This window comes from Bacillus rossius, chromosome 17 (assembly GCF_032445375.1).
Source record: "Bacillus rossius redtenbacheri isolate Brsri chromosome 17, Brsri_v3, whole genome shotgun sequence".
Lineage (NCBI taxonomy): Eukaryota > Metazoa > Arthropoda > Insecta > Phasmatodea > Bacillidae > Bacillus > Bacillus rossius.
Window position 1 is genome coordinate 27796290 of NC_086344.1, and position 23021 is coordinate 27819310.

The 23021-nt window shown below is 41.4% G+C and overlaps 1 protein-coding gene across 2 annotated transcripts; it reads right to left on the reverse strand.

Annotated features, from left to right (window-relative positions):
- Nucleotides 1-295: 295 nt before the first annotated feature.
- LOC134540625 (nucleolar protein 14 homolog) lies at nucleotides 296-22962 on the reverse strand. Of its 2 annotated transcripts, none has more exons than XM_063383473.1 (15): nucleotides 22665-22962; nucleotides 21906-22055; nucleotides 21343-21469; nucleotides 18983-19293; nucleotides 16235-16401; nucleotides 14215-14342; nucleotides 11765-11938; nucleotides 11179-11397; nucleotides 10560-10741; nucleotides 7966-8130; nucleotides 6206-6370; nucleotides 4565-4722; nucleotides 2982-3326; nucleotides 2638-2793; nucleotides 296-463 (listed from the first exon to the last, which is right to left on the reverse strand). In XM_063383473.1, the coding sequence occupies exons 1-15, from the start codon at nucleotides 22833-22835 to the stop codon at nucleotides 373-375; spliced, it is 2709 nt and encodes a 902-aa protein (XP_063239543.1). In that variant the 5' UTR covers nucleotides 22836-22962; the 3' UTR covers nucleotides 296-372. The 2 variants fall into 2 exon arrangements, with proteins under 2 accessions (XP_063239543.1, XP_063239542.1); XM_063383472.1 differs by having other exon boundaries at nucleotides 11765-11944.
- Nucleotides 22963-23021: the final 59 nt, after the last annotated feature.

A 23021-nucleotide genomic window follows, 5' to 3' on the forward strand; every position in this document is an offset into this window, starting at 1 on the left:
TACTTTTTGATAACCAAATCAATGTGTGAATAATGTTAAAAAAAAAACAAATCTAAATTTCTCAATAAATTTTTAACTTCATACATTATATTTTTTTCTGTTCATGTTTTTTTGTAAACAATGTAGGTGTACCTTCTGTAAAAAAAAATTAAATTTGAAATGATTAGAAAATCAAATTATTCATTGATATTGAATACCAAATTACTCACAAATTGTGAATATCTTCCCATGAGAGGCAAACTTCTACTTATATCATATGTAACAGGGCAGGGGACAAAATCAAAGAAACTTGCAATTATTTTGAGTAAAAACAACTATTTACAAAACAACACACCAATACAAACACTAAAGCATTTCTGGGGGTCACCGTGTTCATTTCTTTCTCTTCAGTTTCTTCAGTTCCGACTGCTGGGCCGCAGCAGAGCCAAAAATCTCCCTGACTTTCCGCAGGCGTTCTTCATCGCTGAAATCAGATTGAAACACAATGTCACGAATCTGAAGGAACAGTCAAGCCATTTTGAAATTTTATGTTGAGAAAAACTTGAAGAAACGCACTATCTTAAACAATAACTATACAAGGCAAGTTAAACATGTAACCCGTGATCAAAATTATTTTAATACTCACTATTAAATTGGAACATGAAAAAAAAAAAAAAGGTGTGGACAAGCATAATTGAAAGCATGGACTATATTTGAAATTATAAACTTTGAGGTGGGAGGGGGGAGGGGGAGAACAATTATCTGAATACATTCTGTCATGTACTAGCAGCAGAAAAAAAAAAAAGCAAAAGTGTATGAAAATGGACTACAAAAAGAAATCTCGAGCACATTTTTGCCATGGATATTAACAGAACAGGATGTTGTGACGTATGAATCGACAGTCATGATCAATCTGCCGCCAAACAATACAACAGCAGCTCACCTGCGGCGAAACATGCTGCGACTACAAGCGCGAGAGATGAATAAACGTAAGTGTGGGTTACGGACTCAAATGGAGCCGAACAGTAAACATATTGGTAAAATGGCTGAAGTAACTACAGTAAGTTTGTCAGGCCGGTGGTGCGCACTCCTCGAGGTTTCAAAGTAACCGGAAGAAAGGCAAGAAAGAGGCCGCCATCGTCACAGAGGTGCGGCGTGGGGCCACGCCGGTGCCCGAGAGCGTCGGTTCGCCGATCGAGACGGCTCCGCCAAGCTCCGAATCCTGGGCGGACGTGTGTCGTTTGCCGCTTGTTCTGATATCAGCTCCACCGGAAGTTATTTACGATGGTGTGTTGAAGAAGTAACTCAATGAGATTCATATATTAACACTTATCACATGCTTGCTGTTCCCTGTTTCACCCTGTTATTATATATGTATATGCAGTAGCGGATCCAGAGGGGGGGGCTAAGGGGCTCAAGCCCCCTTCAAAAGCATCTGGGTCCACTATTGTTTTAGTGTTTGCCTTGACAAAGCCTAGCCTCAGCTGGGTCAAGCCCCTCCCAAACCAAAATCCTGGATCCACCACTGTGTATATGTATGTATATACAGTAGAACCCCTGTCATACACTTTTCAACGGAGGGCACAAAAATGGTGTATGATGCGGGAAAGTGTATGAAAAGGGAACGGCAATAATAATTTTTTTTTTTCAATCTAGCATACCAGCACAGTATCAGATTAAACTTAAATACATAATGTGTAAATAATTGCATTATATTAATGAAAGATATGAATTCATCATTATATATACATATATAAAACCTCCAGAAATGTAAAATACAGTCCATAATCAAGTAAAGCTGACATGAGAAACAGTGGCCTTACAAAATGTTATGAAGTCCTTTCTTGGAGGGGGGGAAAAGTCACCAAGCCTAAATTAGAAATAAAAAAATTAGGCTATTGTAAAAAGAAAATCAGGAATTTTTGCTTGTTTATTTCATTTTACAAACAACTTTATGCAACAGAACAATTTACAATAAAATTTTAACTTGAGAAACGTAAAATACAAAACAATCCGATCGTAAGAAAACAATAACAAACGAGTATATTCAGTTCAAAGATTAATGAATGCACAAAATATGAGATCCGTGCCTTGGTAAAGCGCGTGCACCATTTTCATAATCATTGCTAGTTTGCGCCACTAGTCTCGCTTGGTGCTTGCCAAAGATGCTACTAGCGAAGTGCACAGTCTTCCTGGTACTATTCATATCTATGGTGCAATAAAGTTATTTTCTTACGTTTGCAAAGGTAAACAATGAACGTTTTTCAAAATAAAAACATTAAAACGTTTATCAGGATGAATATAACAAAAAAAAATTGTGAATTTTAGGACTTTTCCACTTCATAAAAACGTATGAAACGGGAAATTAATTATTTTATAAGTGTATGTTCCGGGAAAGTAAACCATTGTAAATATAGTACTTTCGGCGGGACCAAAATTAATCGGCGTATGACACGGGAAAATGTATGAAACGGGAACGTATCATCGAGGTTCTACTGTATATATATAGATGGATAGATAGATAGTGTATTATAAAACTGTCGTACAGCGATGCAACCATCATGATTATAATGCCCATGAAAAATAATTAAAAGCCTACAGGTTGTGATAGATCAACCTGGGGAGCAGCGAGTCGCGAACGCGCCGGGCGATACGCACCTCCTGGCCGTCTCCTTGAGCTTCAGCTTGGCGAGGAAGGTCCTGTCGCGGCGTATCTCGCGCACCGCGCCCTTCATCTCGCGCTTGAACTTGTGCACCAGCTTCTCCCGCTCCTGCCGCGCCGCCCCCATTGGGCGGTGCCGCTTCACGTCGAACCTGCGACAACAATCCCCGGCTGTGCCACGCCTCCGTCGCAATCAGGGGACACTCGCGCCAGCCTTCATCAAGAAGAGGACATACAGTGAAAGGTATTAAATCCGGCACGTTCTGGATCACGGCCGTGCCGGATTAGCGGAGACAAGTTTACATGCTATTCTGAACGCGTGCACGCAGGAGGCACTCACACTGGCCGGACGCTGGGCTCGTACAGGCGCAGCGCCCGGGGCCTGGTCCTCTCGAGGGTGAGCAGGCGGCGCCGGGCGGCCGCCAGCCCCGCCAGCGCGCCGGCCAGCTCCCGGGCGGTCGCGGCCGCGGCGGGCGGGTACCGCCCCAGGGGCAGCCTCGCCAGGGGCGCCGCGCACGGCCCCAGGGCCTCGCCCGCCGCGGGAAGCCCCTCCAGCTGGGGGCAGAGCGCGAGGAGCAGCCTCGCGGCCGTGTGCAGCGCGCGCACCTTGAAGCGGTCGTCTCCCGGCGCGACGCCACGCAGGTCCGCCGTCCGCATCCGCTCCTCACCCAGGGACTCCTCCGAGCTGCAACACGTCCACATTCTACTGGAATACACCTTCTTCACACCCGATAGCTAGGTACAATTACGTTTTCAAACAGGAGATTTCGGGGTTATAGCTAGAGTTTCACTGATAATCTGTTTCGTAATTTCGTGTCATGTTTTATGTTTTTTGTAACACTGAAATGTTTAGTTAAACGATGATTAGAGTCCCGGAAATTTCTGCGGATTCCTCTGGCCTCAGGATAGAAAATTCGAAGTCATAGATTGTGCTCGACCCCACGTTTACTTTCCCCATCGGTCGGTTTCTTGGCGAGAACTTTTATTTCATCCTCGTTATTCGGCACCACCGGGAATTCACTCGCTTCTCTCCCAGCTGGATATCGTTGGCTCTCGCGGTCGTGGAGGGGGCGTGTCCAAACTGCGGTCCGATCATGACTTCATGAGCACAGTGCGGGAGTGTGAAGGTTTGCATTCTAACTTGCGACTAAGGATGAGAGAAATTTCCGTGTCTCTACATATCAGTAATGTTTAGATTCCCGGAAATTTCGCGGATTACTCTGGCCTCAGGATAGAATTCAAAGTTATAGGTGTGCTCGGCCCCATGTTTACTTCCCCATCGGTTGAGAACTTTTTTTATCCTTGTTATTTGGCACTAACAGAATTCGCTTACTTCTCTGCTAGCTGGACATCGTTGGCTCACGGTCGTAGAGGGGCGTGTCCAGATAGCTGCGTGCCAATCATGAACACCAGTGCGACAGTGCGGAGGTTTGCGTTCTAGCTTGCGACTAAATGAATCCCGCGATATTTTTCCGTGGCTCTGGTTATAGCTATTATTAGATAGATTTCAAAGAAATACTATCTATTAGAGCCGTCACCATGGCGTGACTTTCAGAAAATGGTCCGCAGACCCCAAAAACCATTGTCAACTCAAAAGTTTATGTATATAAATAAAAAATTTTTTTAAACTGTTTACATTTCAGTGCTATGTAGTTGCATTTTGGTGATTTATACTTTACTGTCATGCTTTGCGGTATTTTTTTTTTGTTTTATTGTAAAACACCACATATAATCAGGGTAAGTCGAGACGACTACTCACCAGGACTTAACTGAAAATGAAATGCTCAAGGGAGTGGCAGGGAGGAACATTGAACGCCCTGCGAGCGCTACTGAAGTTACCGCTATCGTGCTGCTGCATTTATCATTAACGCTGTAAATGACGAATACTGTAGTTTTCTCTTGAAATCTGGAAACGATAATCACCTCATGTCTCGGGACAGGACGAGCAGGCCGGGGCTCGTGTGCTTCTTCTTCTTCTTCTTCGTCGTGGCGTCGTCACCCTCGTCTGGGATGGCCATCTCCAGGAGGCGGCGGAGGAAGACGACGGACATCGGGGAGAACCTCCGGGACAGGTCTGTGAACTGGAGAACTCGCGTCAGCCGAGCCGCACGACTAGACCGCACATCCGGGACCGGCAGCTCAACATTTTTTCTGAAGGAGTCTTTTGTAAGAGTACAGAATTTTTTTTCTAAGTGGGGACGCAGGAAAAAAAAAAAAAAAAAAACCCATAGCCACGTAACGTACAAAAAAATGCATTATCGTGGCTTGTGGCGTGTCACAAAATATTTCTTGGCGACTTGTTTTCCGAAGGAGTCCTTCGCAAAAGTACAGAAATTGTTTTGACGTGATAACGTCTTATAAATCGATGGACGCCGGCTGCACGCACGAAAAATTGTCACGTTCCCCCGGAGCCGAGCGTGCAAGAACCGGCCAACCATCGTGCGAGAAAATCTTCTATGATATCAAACAGGTTAAGGCGGGCTTTTTAACTAATTGTTCGTGATTATATGTAAACATAATTATTTAAATTAAATGTGCAAAAAACTGTAAATAATATTTGAAAATTAAAAAGTATACAATTTTTCATCAATTTTTTCTTATGACGTTCACACGTAAAATTTATCGTCCGTAAACCCATTTTATTTTTTTCCTTCTTTTCCTGCATACAACCACCGACTACGCTGCCATCTATGAATCTACAAATGAAGTAACGTGTCGAAAGTAAGTGACGACAGAATGTAAATATTCAAAGAAAATGATTTGAACAAAATACTGCTGGTGAATGTACAAGTAAATTAAAAAAATTTGACACAGACAACCCTGAATTCCTGTCACCATACCCCAATATATTTTGTACTTTTAGTATGTAATAACTAGGGACCTGCAAAATTCGCGGATTCATTCGGTGATAGGGTAGAATTCAAACACATATACCTCTTAGATAATTTTGCTATTGGCTTACTGTTAATCTGGATGAATCTCAACTAGTTATAAACCATCAACCAAAGAAGGATCGAATCACAGACAAACCAGCTGAGACGACTTACAAATCGGCAGCCAATGAACTTGCGTTATTTGCCCGAGTGTACAGGGGTATGTGCAGTCTATCCTGAAGGCCATCGAAACCGCGAATTTTGCAGGTCTCTAGTAATTACTACGTTGATAAAATCATGATGAAATTTTAAAAAGCATTTAAGAATTCGCTGAGGGCTTAAGTTTTTAAACTGTACTATTAGAAGAGTTCAAAAGGCTAAAATATGTGATTCAGAGTAAATTTTAAGCATAAAACACCCGGTACAGATTCTTGGAAGCACTTAAGGGGCTTGCATTACACCTTTATCTTCATTTCACCGCAGTATAACGTTACGGTCATCGCTCAAATTTGATACATAGCTGTCCTCGGCACGACGCGAAGACTGTGCCACTTCAGAGCTTTTGCTCTTTGGGGCGATCCTGCGCTGGAAGCACCGGCGAGCGTCGCACTTACAATCCCGCCTCACCGACACACACACACCCAGACTAGGCGGGCCCCTGTGACGTCCCCCCCCCCCCTTCCCAGCTAACCTCGAGCATGAGCGTGCAGACGAAGAGGCCGGCCGCCACGTCCCGCTCCGCACGGACGCGGCACGCACGCAGCATCTGCTCCATGAAGACCAGCGCCGGCGTCACCGCCTGGTGCCGGAAGTCCGACGTGGGGAACAGCAGGGACACCACTTTCAGGAACACCAGCTGCAAGCCAAGACGAGGGGGGGGGGGGGGGAGCTAGCGGGTAGGGGTCTCTCGCCGCTGCCTGCCGGAACCGAGGTTCACAAACTTCTATCTCGGCGAGTTTCCCCAAAGTTCCGAGCGGAATAGCAGACAAGAAAACTACATACATTTCAATACCAGCATCGCCAAGTGTTATGGATTTCCGCAGTTATTACCAATTTTTAATGTCTAGTTATGGAACTACGGAGAGTTGTTTATATAACTGTGAAAACAGAAAAAAACCTAATGTAATGTCTGTAATAGTGCATTCTGTACGATCAAATATTGGTCATGTAGCTCGTATCATCATCATCATCAACTGTTTCTAGCATGTGACCACCCAGCCAAATAAAAATGCCTCCATCTTCCTCTGTCCTTCCTCCGTTCCTCATTCTTAACTTTATTCCAGTCTTATCTTTTTTCTCCTGCGCTCCTTTAACTTATCTGCTTTTCCCCATCTTCTCCTTAGTCTTCCTTGGGGGTCCTTCTTCCTGTGCGCTCATGTAATATGTGATGAATAGAGACTAGATTACACTGTGAATTGCGACTAAACCGAAATAAAACTACAAAATACGACAGGGAAATTCAATTTAATTCACCATTTAGCAGCGAAATGTAACTCAAAAAAACATGAAATAAACCAGCACTTTGACAAATATTAAAGGAAATTTTAAAAAACGTTATATTTTATTATGGCGAGTTCATTGAAAGTAATTTATGTGGTGCCTGCTGGTTATGTCGCGACTACTTGCGTGGACTATCCTTGTGCAGTGCCCGCATCTCTTTTGTATCTTTCGTTGTCTGCTCCCGCCCACCAACTGAAGTACGTGCAACATTACGTTAACGTATACCTATTTATGTGTGTACGGATGTGCAACCCCACCCGAAAAGTCTTCCTCGCTCCACCCCTGTTACACATACAAAACTTGAAATTTAAAAGCAACAAAATGAATTTGTTTTTATAACTTTGTTTCCAAAATAAATAACGAAACATGACTTAAGAGTAAAATATTAAAAATTATTTGCATTTAAAAAAAAAGATACATAACATTGAGTTTTCTTTTTCTCAAGAAAACTAAACTGTCGGTGGGCCTGTTACAAATATAAATAAATAAAATAAATATTTGATTGTACTTAAAATCAATACACAGTTGTTTAGATCCCTTACGTTTAGTCAACTGTAACAAATGTACACGAAAAGGAAATATACGCAACATCTACCTTTTCAATTGCTAGAGACCTGCAAAATTCGCGGATTCAATGACCTCCAGGATAGACACTACTACACTCTACACACTCGGGCAAATGCCAACTGTTCATTGGCTGCTGACTTGTGAGTCGTCTCGACCGAGAGTGTCTGTGATTCGACACTTCTTTGAGCGAGGGGTCTCTAATCGGCCCTCATTGCTCCAAGATTAACAGTGAACCTGTGGTAGAAGCAGCGCTAAGGTATAATTATTTGAATTGTAGCGTATCACGAAATGAATCTGCGAATTTCGCAGGTCTCCACCAATTACGTTCCCCCCGAAAATAGGTTTTCGGGGGGGAACTGGGATCCCTGAAGCGGAGACGCTCACCGTGTCGACGCCCGGGAACGCCCGCGGCCGCCTCCTGAAGTCGTGCTGCTTCTCCTTCAGCACCTCCAGCACGCACTGCAGCGCGCCGCGCGGGTCGCACTGCGCCACGTCGTAGAGGTGGGGGGCGAGACGGTCCAGCACCGCGAAGCAGCAGGGCCCCCCGTCCTGGGCGGAGGGAGTGACGCGCCGTTCACGACCCGTGGGGAGGAGCGAGGGGGAGCGACGTGGCGGCTTGGCTCATGGGTCGTAGCCGTGTCACTTGGCGAATAACTCACCGACGTTTCCGTCGACGTTGCAGTCGCCATCGTCAGGGAGCAGTTACCTACTCTATTTTTTAGATTTTCAAAAAACTACAATTCCTTCTTCACGCTGTCATCCAGTTACATATTTCGGAATAAAACTTGATTTTAGTGACCACAGCTAAAAAGTATAACGAGAAAAAAATAAGACCTTTTTTTTTTGCCTAAACTGCATTTTATATCGGGTCATTCTCCTAATCTGTTTATAATTGCCTCATAAAAAGAGTAATTTATTATGCAAAACGAAATCGAGTATGACAGCTTAAAGAAGGAATTGTAGTTTTTTGAAAATCTAAAAAAATGGAGTAGGTAACTGCTCCCTGATGATGGCGACTGCAATGTCGACCGAAACGTCGGTGAAAATATTCGCCAAGGACACGGCTACGACGCAAAAGCCAAGCCACTTCAGACAATGGCCGTGAAAAGCCTGTGAACATTACTAAGGGAGCGACGTGCCAGGGGTGAAATACTTAACGAAACGCAAGCTTTGGCTTTGCATCCAAGAATTACTGAAGGCCAATAGGAGTTATCCATGCGTCCAGCGAAACAGAAACAACGTGGTCCAAAAACTAACTACACACCCTGATTACAAGCTGCATCATTTTTGACCGCAGTTTACTGCCTCGTCCTCTCCTCAGACAAGACACTGATATAGATGACATAGATACATGCAGCAAGTAAGCTGCTACTGCATCACACGGTGTTAGAGTGATTGTGACTATCAATTCACATGCCAATGAAACTATGACGATTACTTCTTTTAATACCCATCTTAATAGTGTCCGTGTTTTGTGATGTTGTAGTCCATGGTTGTTGACCTTTGTTTTTTTTTTCCCACTTCTGGTGCGTGTGACAAAAAGAATACAAACAACTACTACATATTTTGTTTACAAGTTTGAATGACAAATATACTGTGAATTGAATTGTTTACGCAATTCTTTCCGTTTTTTTAGCAAAACAGTAGTGAAAAAAAAAAAATTAATACTTGTTGCATGTTTGAAACGATGCTTATTGTTCATGTTTTTGATTATGAAGTTCCATTAACATCAAAAAAAGGGTACTTATATCACACAAATGACAATCTCACGAGGTCTACTATGTCAAGCATTCGTAAGCAAACAAATATTCTTTATTTTAGTGTTAGTATTCAAGGTCGAATTGAATACAAAAAGTTTATATTCGTATTCGTACCCCAAAAATTTGAATATTCGCACAAACTTATTTGCAACAAATGCGAAGTTTCATATCAGACCCGAAGCTAATAATCACAACCGAAGCTTCAAATAAAACAAATATGTAGCAAATTTCCTGGCAAAGTCAAATCGAATATTAAAAGTACCTAGCTTCAACTGATTGCTTAGTTGAAGCTTTGCACAGGCATAGTAATTTACAAATTCACTCCATAAAGTCTTTTTTCCATAATGTGACAATCAAAAAGTATGGAGTTGCATTATATTAAGAATTACATTTTTGAGTTAAATATGATAATTTTATATTTTAATATAAAAAAGAATTTTATATAAAAAATAAGAGGACGTGTAACTCAGAACACGTGATAAAAGTGAAACTTCTTTGGAAATTCAAACCTTGACTCCTAAGTATATTGTAAAGGGTAAAATGGCACAGAGAGAGATAGAAAAAGAGAAAGAAAATCATTTTCTAAATAAATCTGAACCAGCAAAATTATTATTCACTTTGAATTAACTGTTCAGGATATCAATAATTATTGATCAATCAATATTGATTAATTTACAATAAATATTACCTATTTACTGTTGAAATACACCATAAAGAAAAAAAAAAAAACTGTGTGTGTCACTGTTTATTCAAATAATTCTAGCATTTGGAACATGCCAAATCTCTGAACTAAATATGAAATTCATAACAGCGCTCTCTACGCTGCTGGTTGAACAAGGAGGAACGGGAGCGTGCTGGTAGCAAATATAAAATAATGCAAGGCACTCACAGCTGACTGTATACAACGTTTTACGAAACAAGCGCATGCACACAGACTTTGAATTTTTCTTTCATTCTTCTATCTCTTTTTCTTTCTTTGGGCAGGGGGAGGAAATCACGGCACAAAGAGGAGATCAAAAACGAGCCCAGTAACGTATACAAGATAGTGCTCTCTTTATCTTTGGCCGAGCACCAATTCTTTGTCCTTGAAACGTTTCACGAAACTGTCGCATTGGAATTCGGCCTTGAAATTTTACTCTCATCGCAGCCAAAGAATTTCCACTTAAAAAAAATAATAGTCAGGCTTTGCAGAAGCGTGGAGCGGACGTGTTGGCACACCTGGGAAGTGGCGACGTCGTCCAGGTGCTGGAGCAGGTACGCGAAGAGCGTCCCTAGTTTCTCCTTGTTGCCCTCGGCGAGGCTGGGGTGCGAGCACTTCACCATGCGCTCCACGATGACCGCCTGATGCTCCGGGCCCCGCCCCGCCAGCAGCCCTTGGAGGCCCTCGTAGCTGTCCGGAACTAACGCACGCACGCACACATGCCCGCTACGTCCATCTCGTGCCCGTCAGTACAGAGACTCTCTCTCTTCAAACTGTATGCTTTATGGTTCTGCTTGTATAAAAATATTAATAAAATTTATTTGCATGTTTCCGTGAATGTATAATTACATAGTTGAAAAATTCTCCATTTATGCCGAAAATTTTATGGTAAATTACCAGACGGTTTTCCCAAAAAAATATGTTTTGCTGGAAAAAAACATCTAGCATAATACTGGTTCCCTTATTTTACTTTATACGGTGAAAACAAAACAAAACAACAACAGCAGCAACAACGACAACAACGACATCAACAACAACAACAACAGCAACAACATTTGGGTGCATTTATTACTGGAGTGCTGAAAGCGTTGAGTTCCTCAGGATAGCTCAGAATGTTCCGAGGTTTCGTGTGCTCACCTTCGAAAGTGTACGGGAGCTCCTGGCGGGCTTGGTCCATCAACTGCTTCCTCGCAAGCAGGTCCGCCTTGAGGCTGTCGGCGTCCTTCGTCTCCCGGGAGGCGGCGGTCGGCCGAGGCCGCTCCTCCGCGGGCAGAATCCCCTTCGCACCGGCGGGCTCTTCCTCTCGAGACACGGCGGTCGTCGGCGGAGCTCCGGCGTCCTTGGGACCTCCGTCCTCTGTCAAACCACGGAGGTGGTTGCGTCAACAACCCGACAGGGAACTAAGAGGCAGAAGACTAGCTAGTACAGACGAGAATTTACGGTGAATTGCGGTATCTCCGAAAAGGAGTTCCACACACCGTATAAAACTGTAAGCCACTAAAGTCATTAAATTATTCCGCATTTTAACATAACTTAACTCAAATTAAAAATATATTACACACACACACACACACATATGTATCTATAGAGAGGAAGGGGAACCAAGGGAAGGGGAAGGAAGAGGGGGGGGGGAGGAGGAAATGAGAGATAGAAAATGAAAGGGAGAGAGACACACACGTTTATAAAAGCTGGGTGCGCTCTGCGGTGATTCAGGAACACTTACTGTCGCCAGCATCTTCTTCTTCTTCTTCTTCTTCCTCTTCGCTGTCGGAATCATAACCTTTCAGGTCGGACATGTTGTCAGAGTCCTCTTCACTCTCCGTCTCATCCGCTGCTTCGTCCTCGGTTCCGCTCTCGTCACCATCCTCGTCCTCCTGTTGGCTCTCCGCAGTTTCTTCTGTGCCTTGGAATGACGCAGAAGAAAAATATTAGTGTTCACAGTCGAAAAAAAACCGAGCAAACTTAATAAAATTAGTGATTACTCACTACAAGAACTTGACGATAGAGAGAAAAATATATATATATATATGTATGTATTGGGTTAGTTTTACTTGTCATCTCTTAGGCCTATGCGAAGCTTCTAAGCTAAGCGAATCAATCGAAGCGCTTTCTAATATTCATTATTTTAAGTTGGAATGAATGTTTCTGGAAAAAAAAAATAAAACAAAAAGCTTCATAAATTTATTTTTTCATGAATTATTTCCAAGACATTAACTTCAGTGTGGCCACAATTCACAAGAATGTTGGTCTTCAGCTATGAAACATGCCTTGAGAGGTCTTTACTTCGCATAACTATGCGACAGTGATGATGAATGATATCTTTCATTAGTTACGAGGTGTGATCACAAAAATACGGTGAATTAATTTTTATGGCAGAAACTGCTGATGCTACATCTATTTGAAGTAATAAGCCCGGTAGCCTGATCCGTGGAGATAGTCAGTAGTGACTTGTCAGTCGGCTTCCAGAGCCGGAAGAATGAAGTCATGTTTACTGTGTCTGTCGCGCATCATCATGCTTTTCAACAACGCGTTAACTTTTAGTTTTGTTCCAAGTTTCAAAAAGGTGCCAAAGAAGTTCATGAAATGTTAAAAATCAGTGCATGGTGACAACGTGGTGACTATGAGCAATTTAAAAGTGAAAATTAGTAAATCTTGACTCAAAAAACAGACAAAACATACAAAAAGTGGCAAAAAAAGTCCATTCAAACCGGCAGCTAACAATTAAAGAGCTTACCGAAGAACTGAACATCTCGTGTGGGTTCGTGTAAAGCGTTTTAACCGAAAATTTGAAAATATGATGCGTGAGTGCGAAATTCGTTCCCAGACTTTTGACTGGCAAACAGAAGGAAAATCATGTGCCTGTTTGCACGGAATCAAAGGGTGTCTTGACGCAGGTCCGGACTTCATGACCAAAATTATGACTGGAGATGAAAGTTGGATGTATGGCTATGATCCTGAGACGAAAATTCAGAGACCCTGATGGAAAACGAGGGCTCTTGTCACCTTACGAAGGCAAATCAATCAAAGTCAAACATCAAGGTCATTTTTTTTTTTAAGGTAAGGACATAGTGCAATCAGAGCTCGTTCCAAGGGGGAAAACTGTAAACTCTGAATATTACAAGGATGTACTGCAACATTTGCGAACCGATTTATGGAGAAAATGACGACAACTCTTCGTGCCACACCTCGCTTTTAATCTTGATTTTTTGGCTGAACAAAAGGTTCATGTCTGATCACATCTGCCTTACTCCTTAGATTTAACACGACACGACTTTTGGCTCTTGCTAAAAATAAAAGCCGTGTTATAAGAACAACCGTTTTTACACCGTCTCCGGACACTGAAGGGGCCATGCCGGAGAAGTTGAAGGACTTTCCAAAGAAAAAAAAACCCTTACAGAAATGTTTCTAATTGTGAAATCAACGTTGGTATGATTGCATCGCTAGCCAAGAAGCGTATCATGAAGGAGATTAGTTAAAATTTGATGTAAGCTTATTACTTTGTCAGTAATAAAATTAATTACTGCATTTTTATGATCACACCTTGTATTTCAACAAGCATGAAACCATTACCTCGTTTAGAGTAAAATTTAAATCCGGATTGAACCTGGAGTGGAGTGAACTCGGAGTGAATGTGTAACGAACATAGACTGACGAAATGCGTTTATGGTAAATATCACAATCAGATTGAAATGTAAACAAGATCGAAGTTGGAGTCAACATGGACTGAAAATGTAGTGGTGCGATCTAAGTTAATCGATGACAAAGCAAAGCCGAGAACAACTGATCTGTTCTTTTGAACCCCGCACTGTCCAATTCTGCCTTCACCAACTCAAATATCTCACCTTTCCTATACTTTTTTCCAACCTGCAATCTTAAAATATATTTTTCAATCATTACGTCCAACAATAACTCTACTTCCATCTTTGTCCACACATTCCTCTGCTCTTTTTTTTTGCCATTTTCACAAATTATGCCTGAAATGCAACGAGACCAATAACAAACAATGCAATATGGCAGCGGCTTGCTCGTGCGTGTTTTCTTTTCACTCCAGTCTGTGTTTAAAGTAAAATCTCAATCCGGATTCCTCACTCCACTCCAGGTTCAATCCAGATTGAAACTTTACCCTAAACGAGGTATATGAAGCTCATCTTCTTGCGATGTACGTTCGCTTACCAGCGGCGACTTCGACCTCCGCGGAACGCTGCGGGCCGTCATCCATCGCTAAGTGTCTCGCCGGGCCGACCAGTTTGCCCTCGTCGTCGTAGACGAGCGTCGGCTCCACTTCTGGCTGCAGCTCGAACCTGTTGCGGTACGTAAATCACCGCGTAACTGCATGCATGTGACCACGTACACACAACTCCACACACGTGTTCGGGGCATGCGAGCCCAACGCCACCCATTCGTCACTCTGCGACACGGAGAGAGACAACAGGGAAAACAACCTGACTCCCAATATGTATAGTGACAAGATTATATAGTGAATTGCGATAAAACAAAAAGAAGCCCATAAATACACTATAAAGCACCGAAATGCAATTATTATCATGAAATTAATCAACATTTTTAATCAAAACTTAAATCACATAATGTACTTGGAATGAAGTTTTTACAAAAATTATATGTACGGTAGAATCAAACGTGGAATTCTATTAAATATCAGAGTTATAGAGAACATACAAGGAAGTAGAAATTGTTAGAAAAATTTTAAAAATTAAATCATGAAGTTATACACTGAAAAATGTAAAAAATTGAAATTTGATCATGAAGTTATACACTGCCTAAGTTCAAATAAAATTTATTGTAAATTAATATTTTATAATTATCATTTTTTATTATGGGCTAGTTTAGTTAGTTTCTGCATCAAAGTACGTACTTCTTCACATCCGATAATTTCAACAAGTTGTTGAAGCATCATTTTAAAACAAAAGTGCCTTTCAACTTGGCCTGTACGAATACGTATTAGTTTTTTTGATGTGATGCAAATATCGAAGCGAATATTTTAAATACTTTCGAAGTTGAAATAAAATTGTGAATGTTGTTCTCATTGATGTATTACACTTATTTTATAAAGTACAGGACTAAACTAAAAAAAAAATTATTATTATGTTTGTAATATTTTCACTGATTAATAGAATAATCAATTAGGCTTTGTGTGTACCATCCTTCAATAAAATTTATAAAATAACCATGACAAATATTAATATTGAGCATTCGTAAAAGCAAACAGAGTGCCAGCTTTTGATTTTTTGAAGTAACCAACATTATTCAAGCACCACAAATGTGACACAAAAAATAATCATTACTGTCATGAGCGAATATTAGGCTTCCAATGTTTTAAAATTTTAAAGTTTTACAACAAACAGCTTTTTGTGTGTAACAAAAGTCAAATTAATCCTGTTTCATAAATAACCTCATCCAGAAAGGATTTCTCACTTTAAAGTATATACTTTCAGGTCCCAAAAAGATGTTAACATTTAGTAACAGTTCATTTTAAGACTTTCATTATTAAATACTAAAAACAGAGGTTTTTTTTTCTTCTGGAACATTGTAATGAGATTCAACTGTCCATATGTGTACATACACAAGCATATAAAATAAAAAAAACAGTTAAATAAAATAAACACTTTTTAACTTACAATAATATTGGCTTACGGCATTTCCAGGTTTCATACTTTATGTTCTTGCACCGTATTGTGTTATGATACCATACGTACTATTTCTATTTTCTTTTTTCATTTTACCTTATTTTGCATCAACTTTGCTAGGGCTCTAGTGAAGTAGTTAGTTAAAAAAACAATTTCACAATATGTTTCGATTAGATGTGAATAGGGACACCTGTATTTCGCGAATACATTTCGTGTCAAGGCATTTCACAAAAACACTGCAGCTTTTCTCCTGCGGGTTATCGGCCGAGGTCGGTAAGAGGTGTCGTCCCGCTCTTGACGGGGCCAATGAGAATGTGGTCACCGTACTGCTGCACCCTCGCAATTTGCCATGACTCTTAGAAAGAGCTACAGTGTTTTGTGAAATACCTTGACATGAAGTAGAAAATCGCGAAATACAGGTGTCTCTAGATATGAAGTATTTCCAATATTAGTAAATATTTTTTTTTCTTCTTTGGAACAAAAGAAAAATAATACGCAAAAGCTCGGTATTGCAGTGAACTGCGAATGTGGTCGGGCAAAGGCCTCACCCGTCGTCCAGGTCGTCTGCGCTGCGGTGCTTCCCGCCGGGGGCGGCCGCGGTCGGGGGCTCCTCCGAGACGCCCTGCATCCTCCGCCGTCGCTCCGCCTCCAGCCGCTCCAGCCTCTCGCGCTCCTCCCTCGCCAGCTCGTCCTCCGTCTTGAGCTTGTCCGACGGCTGCGGGACCAGTCCGACCAACACGCTGCTACTCTTGCTGACCATGAGCGGAGGGGGGGGGGGGGGGGGGTCACATTACAATCGCCAGCTCGCACCTTGCCGTCGGGGAACAGTTTGGTCGAAGAACCACACGGGCTCTGCCTCTTTAAACGCGTCACTAGTGCCACTTTAGTCCGTGGCTGCTACTTTTACCAACCATGAGCGGGGGGGTCGCGTTATGATCGCCAGCTCGCACCTTGCCGTCGGGGAACGGTTTGGTCGAAGAACCACACAGGCTCTGCCTCTTTAAAAGCGTCACTCGTGCCACTTTCGTCCGTGGCTGCTACTTTTACCAACCATGAGCGGGGGGGGGTCACGTTATGATCGCCAGCTCGCATATATATTGCTGTCGGAACAGTTTGGTCGAAGAACAACAGGCTCTGCCTCTTTAAAACGCATCACTCGTGCCACTTTTAGTCCGTGGGCTTCCCGAAACTCCGCACAGCCGTGAAAGACGCATACTCGCAAACTTGTACAACCAACCCGTAAAACAGTGTTATTTTACCGGTTTTCCGATATTTTTACCTCAAATAAATTTTGGAAGATTTTTATACATCAGCGACAGGATATCAAGGTCAAATAAAAAAAAAAAATACACATGTGTTGTTTCATTGGCTGCTACAAGCCAATCATGTAGTTAGATTTTTTTTGTTTATATTTTAGGCTACGGCTGTTGGGCATCTATTTGTCTGCAGTCTTTGAGGGATAAGTTGTGTAATAGTAATGTTTTGATTTCGATGAAAATGTTGAACTTATATATATAATCCATTGTTTCATCTAGCTTGCTTCAAACTTAATGCTAAGTGCTACGTAGATAAATAATTATAGATGTGTGTATTGTAATTACATTTGAGTCAACAGTACGATTAAGTTAAATGCTTAAAATATTAGCGGGAAAATCAAGCAGTACTTTCAGGCATTCAGAGACGTATATATGCAAGTTTATGTATATTATGAAGACTGTACGGTTTGTCGTGATATAAACATTGCACACGGTGGAAAAAATTACATTAAAAATCATGGCGAAACCACTAAACACAACAGCAATACGAAAAGTGGCGAAGAAAACAAGAAACTTCAGAAACAAGAAACTTTGTGAAAACAAAAAAAAATGTGAATAATGCCAACATTAGAAGTGTTTGTTCACGCATTTCACTGTCGAACACAACCTGCTGTCGAGTGTGGCCTACCACGCAGGGCCTCTATTTAGGAAAATATTTCCCTCATCCGACATCACGAAAATATATAGCTGTGGCAGAACTAAAACATCTGCTATTGTTAAAGAAATTTATTTAACTGCTACAAAGGATATTGTGACGCATTTGCAAAATGGCCCTTTTTGTCTGTCCACCGATTGTAGTAACGCTTCAGATTCCAAACTCTATCCAGTGGTAGTTACGTTCTTTGACGAAAATGCGCAAAAAAAATGGTCTCAATTTTTTCATAATTTTTTGAAATAATTTATTCAAAAAGCTAAGAAAGCAAATACAGCATCACTCAAGCATTTTAATTAAGAAAAAAAAAGCTAGTTCAAAAGTGTTGTAAATAAGGTTATGATATGAACAGATGAATTGAGTAATGATGATGCTGATGATGGGTGCAATATTGTGTAAAGTACTATAAGATATACGTGAAATATGAAATTTACAATGCAGATATTTCAGGTCAGTTAATAGCATGCTCTCTCTCGTCTCTTTCTAAATAATCATACACACACACATACATACTTTGATAGATAATATAAAATATACAATATTTAGTAATCTGTCAGGTATTATTTTTCCAAAATGATGGTATGTTTTTTGCAGGTAGATTCCCAAATCTTTGCTTTATTCTTCTGTCACAAATCCCCTGAAAAGTAGTCAAGTACTGAATATGTTTTTGAGCCACAAGACTAGCCATTGTAATATTTTATTTTACATTCCCTAAAAAACGTACATTTTGAGTGGTATAAAATTGAATGCAAATATTTGTGAAGCATATTTTTTTTTTTTTGAGGTGTGTTATGTGTTCAAGAAACGAGGGGGGGGGGGGGGGGGGAAATTCTAACTTTATTTGAGTCTGATTTAGAAATAACATAAAAAAAATTTTAGAACGAATTTTGTTAAAGTTTGGTTATTGCAAACCTTGTCATTGCAAAGTTACATAATTACGGTCCTTTTTTATGTGTGTTTATCGAGTTTCGGCTGATACCGAACACCAAGCGACAGGCACAATACGATAGAATACAATACCGTTAAATAGTATACAATTTAATGCAATAGATAGACAGGAAAAAATTCGCGAGTTTCAATGACCTTCAGGATAGACTCCACGATCCTCTGCCTACTTGGTGAAACGGTGCCTGTTGATTGGGTACTGAATTTTGAAGCGTCTCAAGTCGGTAACTTCTTTGATTGATGGTCTCTGATTGGCCGAGAGTCCTACATATTAACAGTGAACCAATAGCAGAAGCAGCACAACGGTATTAATTATTTGGATTTTAGCGTATCACGAAATGAATCCGCGAATTTTCCCGGTCTCCAGCGTCAGGATGCAGTACCTTCCCCCGGGCCTCCAGCTTGAGCTCCCGCACGACGATGTCGTACGCGTCCGGCTTGAGGCTGTCGGGGGCCGGCGGGGCGTCCCCGGGCCGCTTGCGGGACGCCGACACCAGCGGCAGGAGGTCCTTCCACTCGCCGTCCAGCTTCTCCGTCAGGCCGAGCGTCTGCTCGCGCGCCCGCTGCTGCTCCGCCTTGCGCCGCTTCGACTCGGCGATCAGCTGGTCGATCAGGCCCTTGCGGCTGGCCGCGCCGTCGCCCGACGTCTTGGTCAGCACCCCGCCGCCGAAGTGGGCGTCCCCCACGAACCCGGCTGCGACAGAACAACCTCGCAGGTTCGTTCATCGCCACCTACGGCAAGACATTCTCCCCGACGAACCCGGCTGCGACAGAACAACCTCGCAGGTTCGTTCATCGCCACCTACGGCAAGACATTCTCCCCGACGAACCCGGCTGCGACAGAACAACCTCGCAGGTTCGTTCATCGCCACCTACGGCATGACATTCTCCCCGACGAACCCGGCTGCGACAGAACAACCTCGCAGGTTCGTTCATCGCCACCTACGGCAAGACATTCTCCCCGACGAACCCGGCTGCGACAGAACAACCTCGCAGGTTCGTTCACTCACCAACTACGGCATGACATTCTCCCCGACGAACCCGGCTGCGACAGAACAACCTCGCAGGTTCGTCTGCTCATCACCAGAGACCCGTGAATTTCGCGGATTCAATGACCTCCAGAATAGACTCCAATATCCTCTACACACTCGGGAAAAATGCCAACTGTTCGTCGGCTGCTGACTTGTGAGTCGTCTCGACTGGGTGGCCTGTGATTCGACACTTCTACGAGTGAGGGTCTCTAATTGGCCCTCAGTCCTCCAGATTAACAGTGAACCAATGACAGAAGCAGCATTAAGGTATAATCATTTGAATTTTAGCATAACACGAATTGAATCCGCGAAATTCACGGGTCTCTACTCATCACCTATGACTAGAGACTGGAAAAATTCGCAGATTCGTTTCGCGGCAGGCTAGACTCCAAACTCGTTCACCTTCAATCTGAGTCGGTGATTGGACCACCGTCTACCTGAAGGTCTCTAAGCCAGTAAAAAACCTTCAACAAAAAAGGAATCAAATTGCAAGCATCCCAGGTAACGTGTGTCACGAGTCATTATCCAATGAGCAGGTGCAATTTGTCCTAGTACATAGAGGATCGTGGAGTCTATCCTAGAGGTCGTTGAAACTGCGAATTTTTCCAGTCTCTACCTATGACACAACATTCTGGGGGACAAACAGCCAGGAACTAAACGCCATTCTCGTATTACAAAGGAGCAATCGGAACAATACCAACCATCTGCGTGTACTTGTATTCACGTTTATCTTTAAAGGCCATATAGTTAACTGTAATATCAGAAACAAGATTTAATGGTTTTATTTCATTTTTGAAACAAGAGATTTTTAGGTTTTATTGTTTTGATTTTTTTAGTGAAATCTGTTTATTAAAAAAAAAGTTTGCATATTACTGAACAAATGTGTTACTTAAATGTTCCGTGATACTAATTTCTCCGAAACAATTGTCATTTTGACTGATACATATTGCGTTTTTTTGATACAATGATTTTTAATATGATCGTCTAATTTTTCGGAACAAATAAAATAAGTCTCATAAGTATTTCTGCGTTTTGAAAATGTTCTAAGTTTGCAATTTAAAAATGGCAACTAATAACAGTTGCAAGTATAAAAAAAAGTAAACTTTTTAATATTTTAAAGATTAGATATTCGTCATTCAAGTTAAGTTTTTATTGAATATTATTACTGGTTTTAAAATTTTAATTGCATTTCGGCGCTTTGTGCTGTATTAACTTAAATTTGGTGTTATTATAGTGTATAGACATGTTTTTATGTTTTATTTCGGATTATTCGCAATTCACCATATAATTTTGGCCTAATGTATTACTGTTTTTTTTTTTTTCAGTCGTGTCTGAACTTTTTGTATATTTAACTTTTAACTTATTTTGAAATGTCCTATAACATTGTTTAAAAAATTTATACGATCAAATGGATGAAGAAAAAAAAAATTAAAAATGGTGAATATTGATTTCACATAATATCGTGGATACGCCATTGCTGATATTTAAGCTGGATGCCAAAGAAATAACCTCAGGAAAGAACGACAAAGATGACAGGACAAGATGAAACTGTTTTTTACCGTAGAAAACCTACTGTGTTCATTCTTGTTGTCCAGAGTTTTTTTTGTTTTTCCGGATCTAACATTCTTGTTCAACGGTTATGCATCTGCAAACGCACAAAATCTTTAACTGTTTGGAAACAGCTGAACTGACTACAAAATCGCACCACATACCATCCAGTTTCCCGCTGTCCTCCATATCTTCTTCATCGCTTCTCGGATCATCAAAATTTTCAATTTCATTCAGCGTTTGCCCATGATGGGTTAAAACTTCTTCATCTGCCAGGTTGAAAATGGAGTTCTAGGAACAAACAAACGAACACAAAAAAAAAACTGTTTCATGAAGGAACTGGATAAATTGTGAACAGTAACGAACGTTGGTAAAATTTTTTTTTAGTTCCTAAACGTGTCCAAAGGCGTCTCTGGCACATAAAGTTGGCGGGGGAGGGGGGGGGGGGAAGGGGACATAAAAGAAATTTATTTATTTATTTAAATGCTAGTACCGCCATTGAGTTAAGTATTATATTTCTGTTTATTTTCGAACTATGCTTTGTATGTAATTTTTATTTGACACCTGATCTACTACTATATGTCATCACTGTGAATACATGTATTTTATAAACATGATAATAGTACATATAAATAAAACTACTGGATGTACTTGAAAATATTGGGGGGTGGGGTTGAACGTGTCCCTGACATCCCCCCTGCCAGACACACCCGTGAACGCGACCTACCTTTTTATGAGACCTCATCCTCTCCGCGGTGAACCTTGCGACGATCTTATCTTCCGCTGTCATGGCGCTGTTTCTTTCCCCGATCCTCATGTCCAGGAACTTGTTCGATTTTCCTTTCACGCGGTACTCCTGAAGTAGAGTCGCCTTGCGCTGGATTGAGTCGAGAACAAAAAAAAAAAAAAAATTGGTCAAAGCTCACCAAGGTAAACACTAAGTTTAACATTGCACTTACCGGCTTAAGGATGATTATACCTTTTGCCGTCTTACGATTTCAAATGTTTTGATGCCACTTTCAATAAAACTTCCGTGATAAATTATTTTTTTGTTCTCCTGAAATTTTTAAGGAGTTGGGGTGGGAAGCATTACAAGGGAGGGCGGTGGAAAGGTTAGTCATGCTGTTTAAGGTGATAAAAGGGCAGAGAGATCATGGGCAGAAAATCCGGATGGAATGGAGGCAGACGGGGAGAAGTAGGCACGCTTATCCTAGTGAGGACAGGGAGGGAGTGGAATGGGCTGAAGAAAGGGCTGCCGAAGGAAGGATTGCTGGAGGAAGGATGCTGTGGATGAAAGATGAAAGAGATCTGAAGGGAAGACTAAAGGGGGGAAAAGAGTGAGTAAGGGGAGGACTCTTTGCCACTGGATCAAAGCCCAATTGCAAGTGTAACGAATCAAACAAAATATACCCCCATTCTATCGATTTCATCTACAACATACTTTTTAACTTTAACATTAATTCAAATGACAGCAATAATTACTAACCTTTTTAATTGCCCTTGCACGAGATACACCCGGCACCCCTTTTTCATTTTTAACTTTCCTACCGATAACATTAAACTTCTGTTTGTTAACATGTATCTCAAATGGATTCAGGACTTTTTTCTTTGGTACACGTTTCCGATTGAGGGCATCTGAAACTTTCTTTTTCGTCATTGTAAATTCACTTCTAGCAACTGTAAACAAATTACACTCGTTTACTTTTCGTTGAAATTAGGTTATAGTTACAAAGGCAAAACACATGCTTTAGTTTACAGAATTTTATAGTTGAAATGTTGACAAATAAATTTTGACCAACATAACCAACATATCAAAATGACAGCTAATTTAGTAGAAAAAAAT

Excerpts from the sequence above, each read along its gene's own strand:
- LOC134540625 (XM_063383472.1), bottom strand. The coding sequence starts at position 22,835 with ATGACGAAAAAGAAAGTTTCAGATGCCCTCAATCGGAAACGTGTACCA. Across the intron at positions 19,294-21,342 it reads GGACAGCGGGAAACTGGATG|CCGGGTTCGTGGGGGACGCC; the intron begins GTATGTGGTGCG and ends GTTCTGTCGCAG. Across the intron at positions 3,327-4,564 it reads GTCCTGTCCCGAGACATGAG|CTCGGAGGAGTCCCTGGGTG; the intron begins GTGATTATCGTT and ends GACGTGTTGCAG.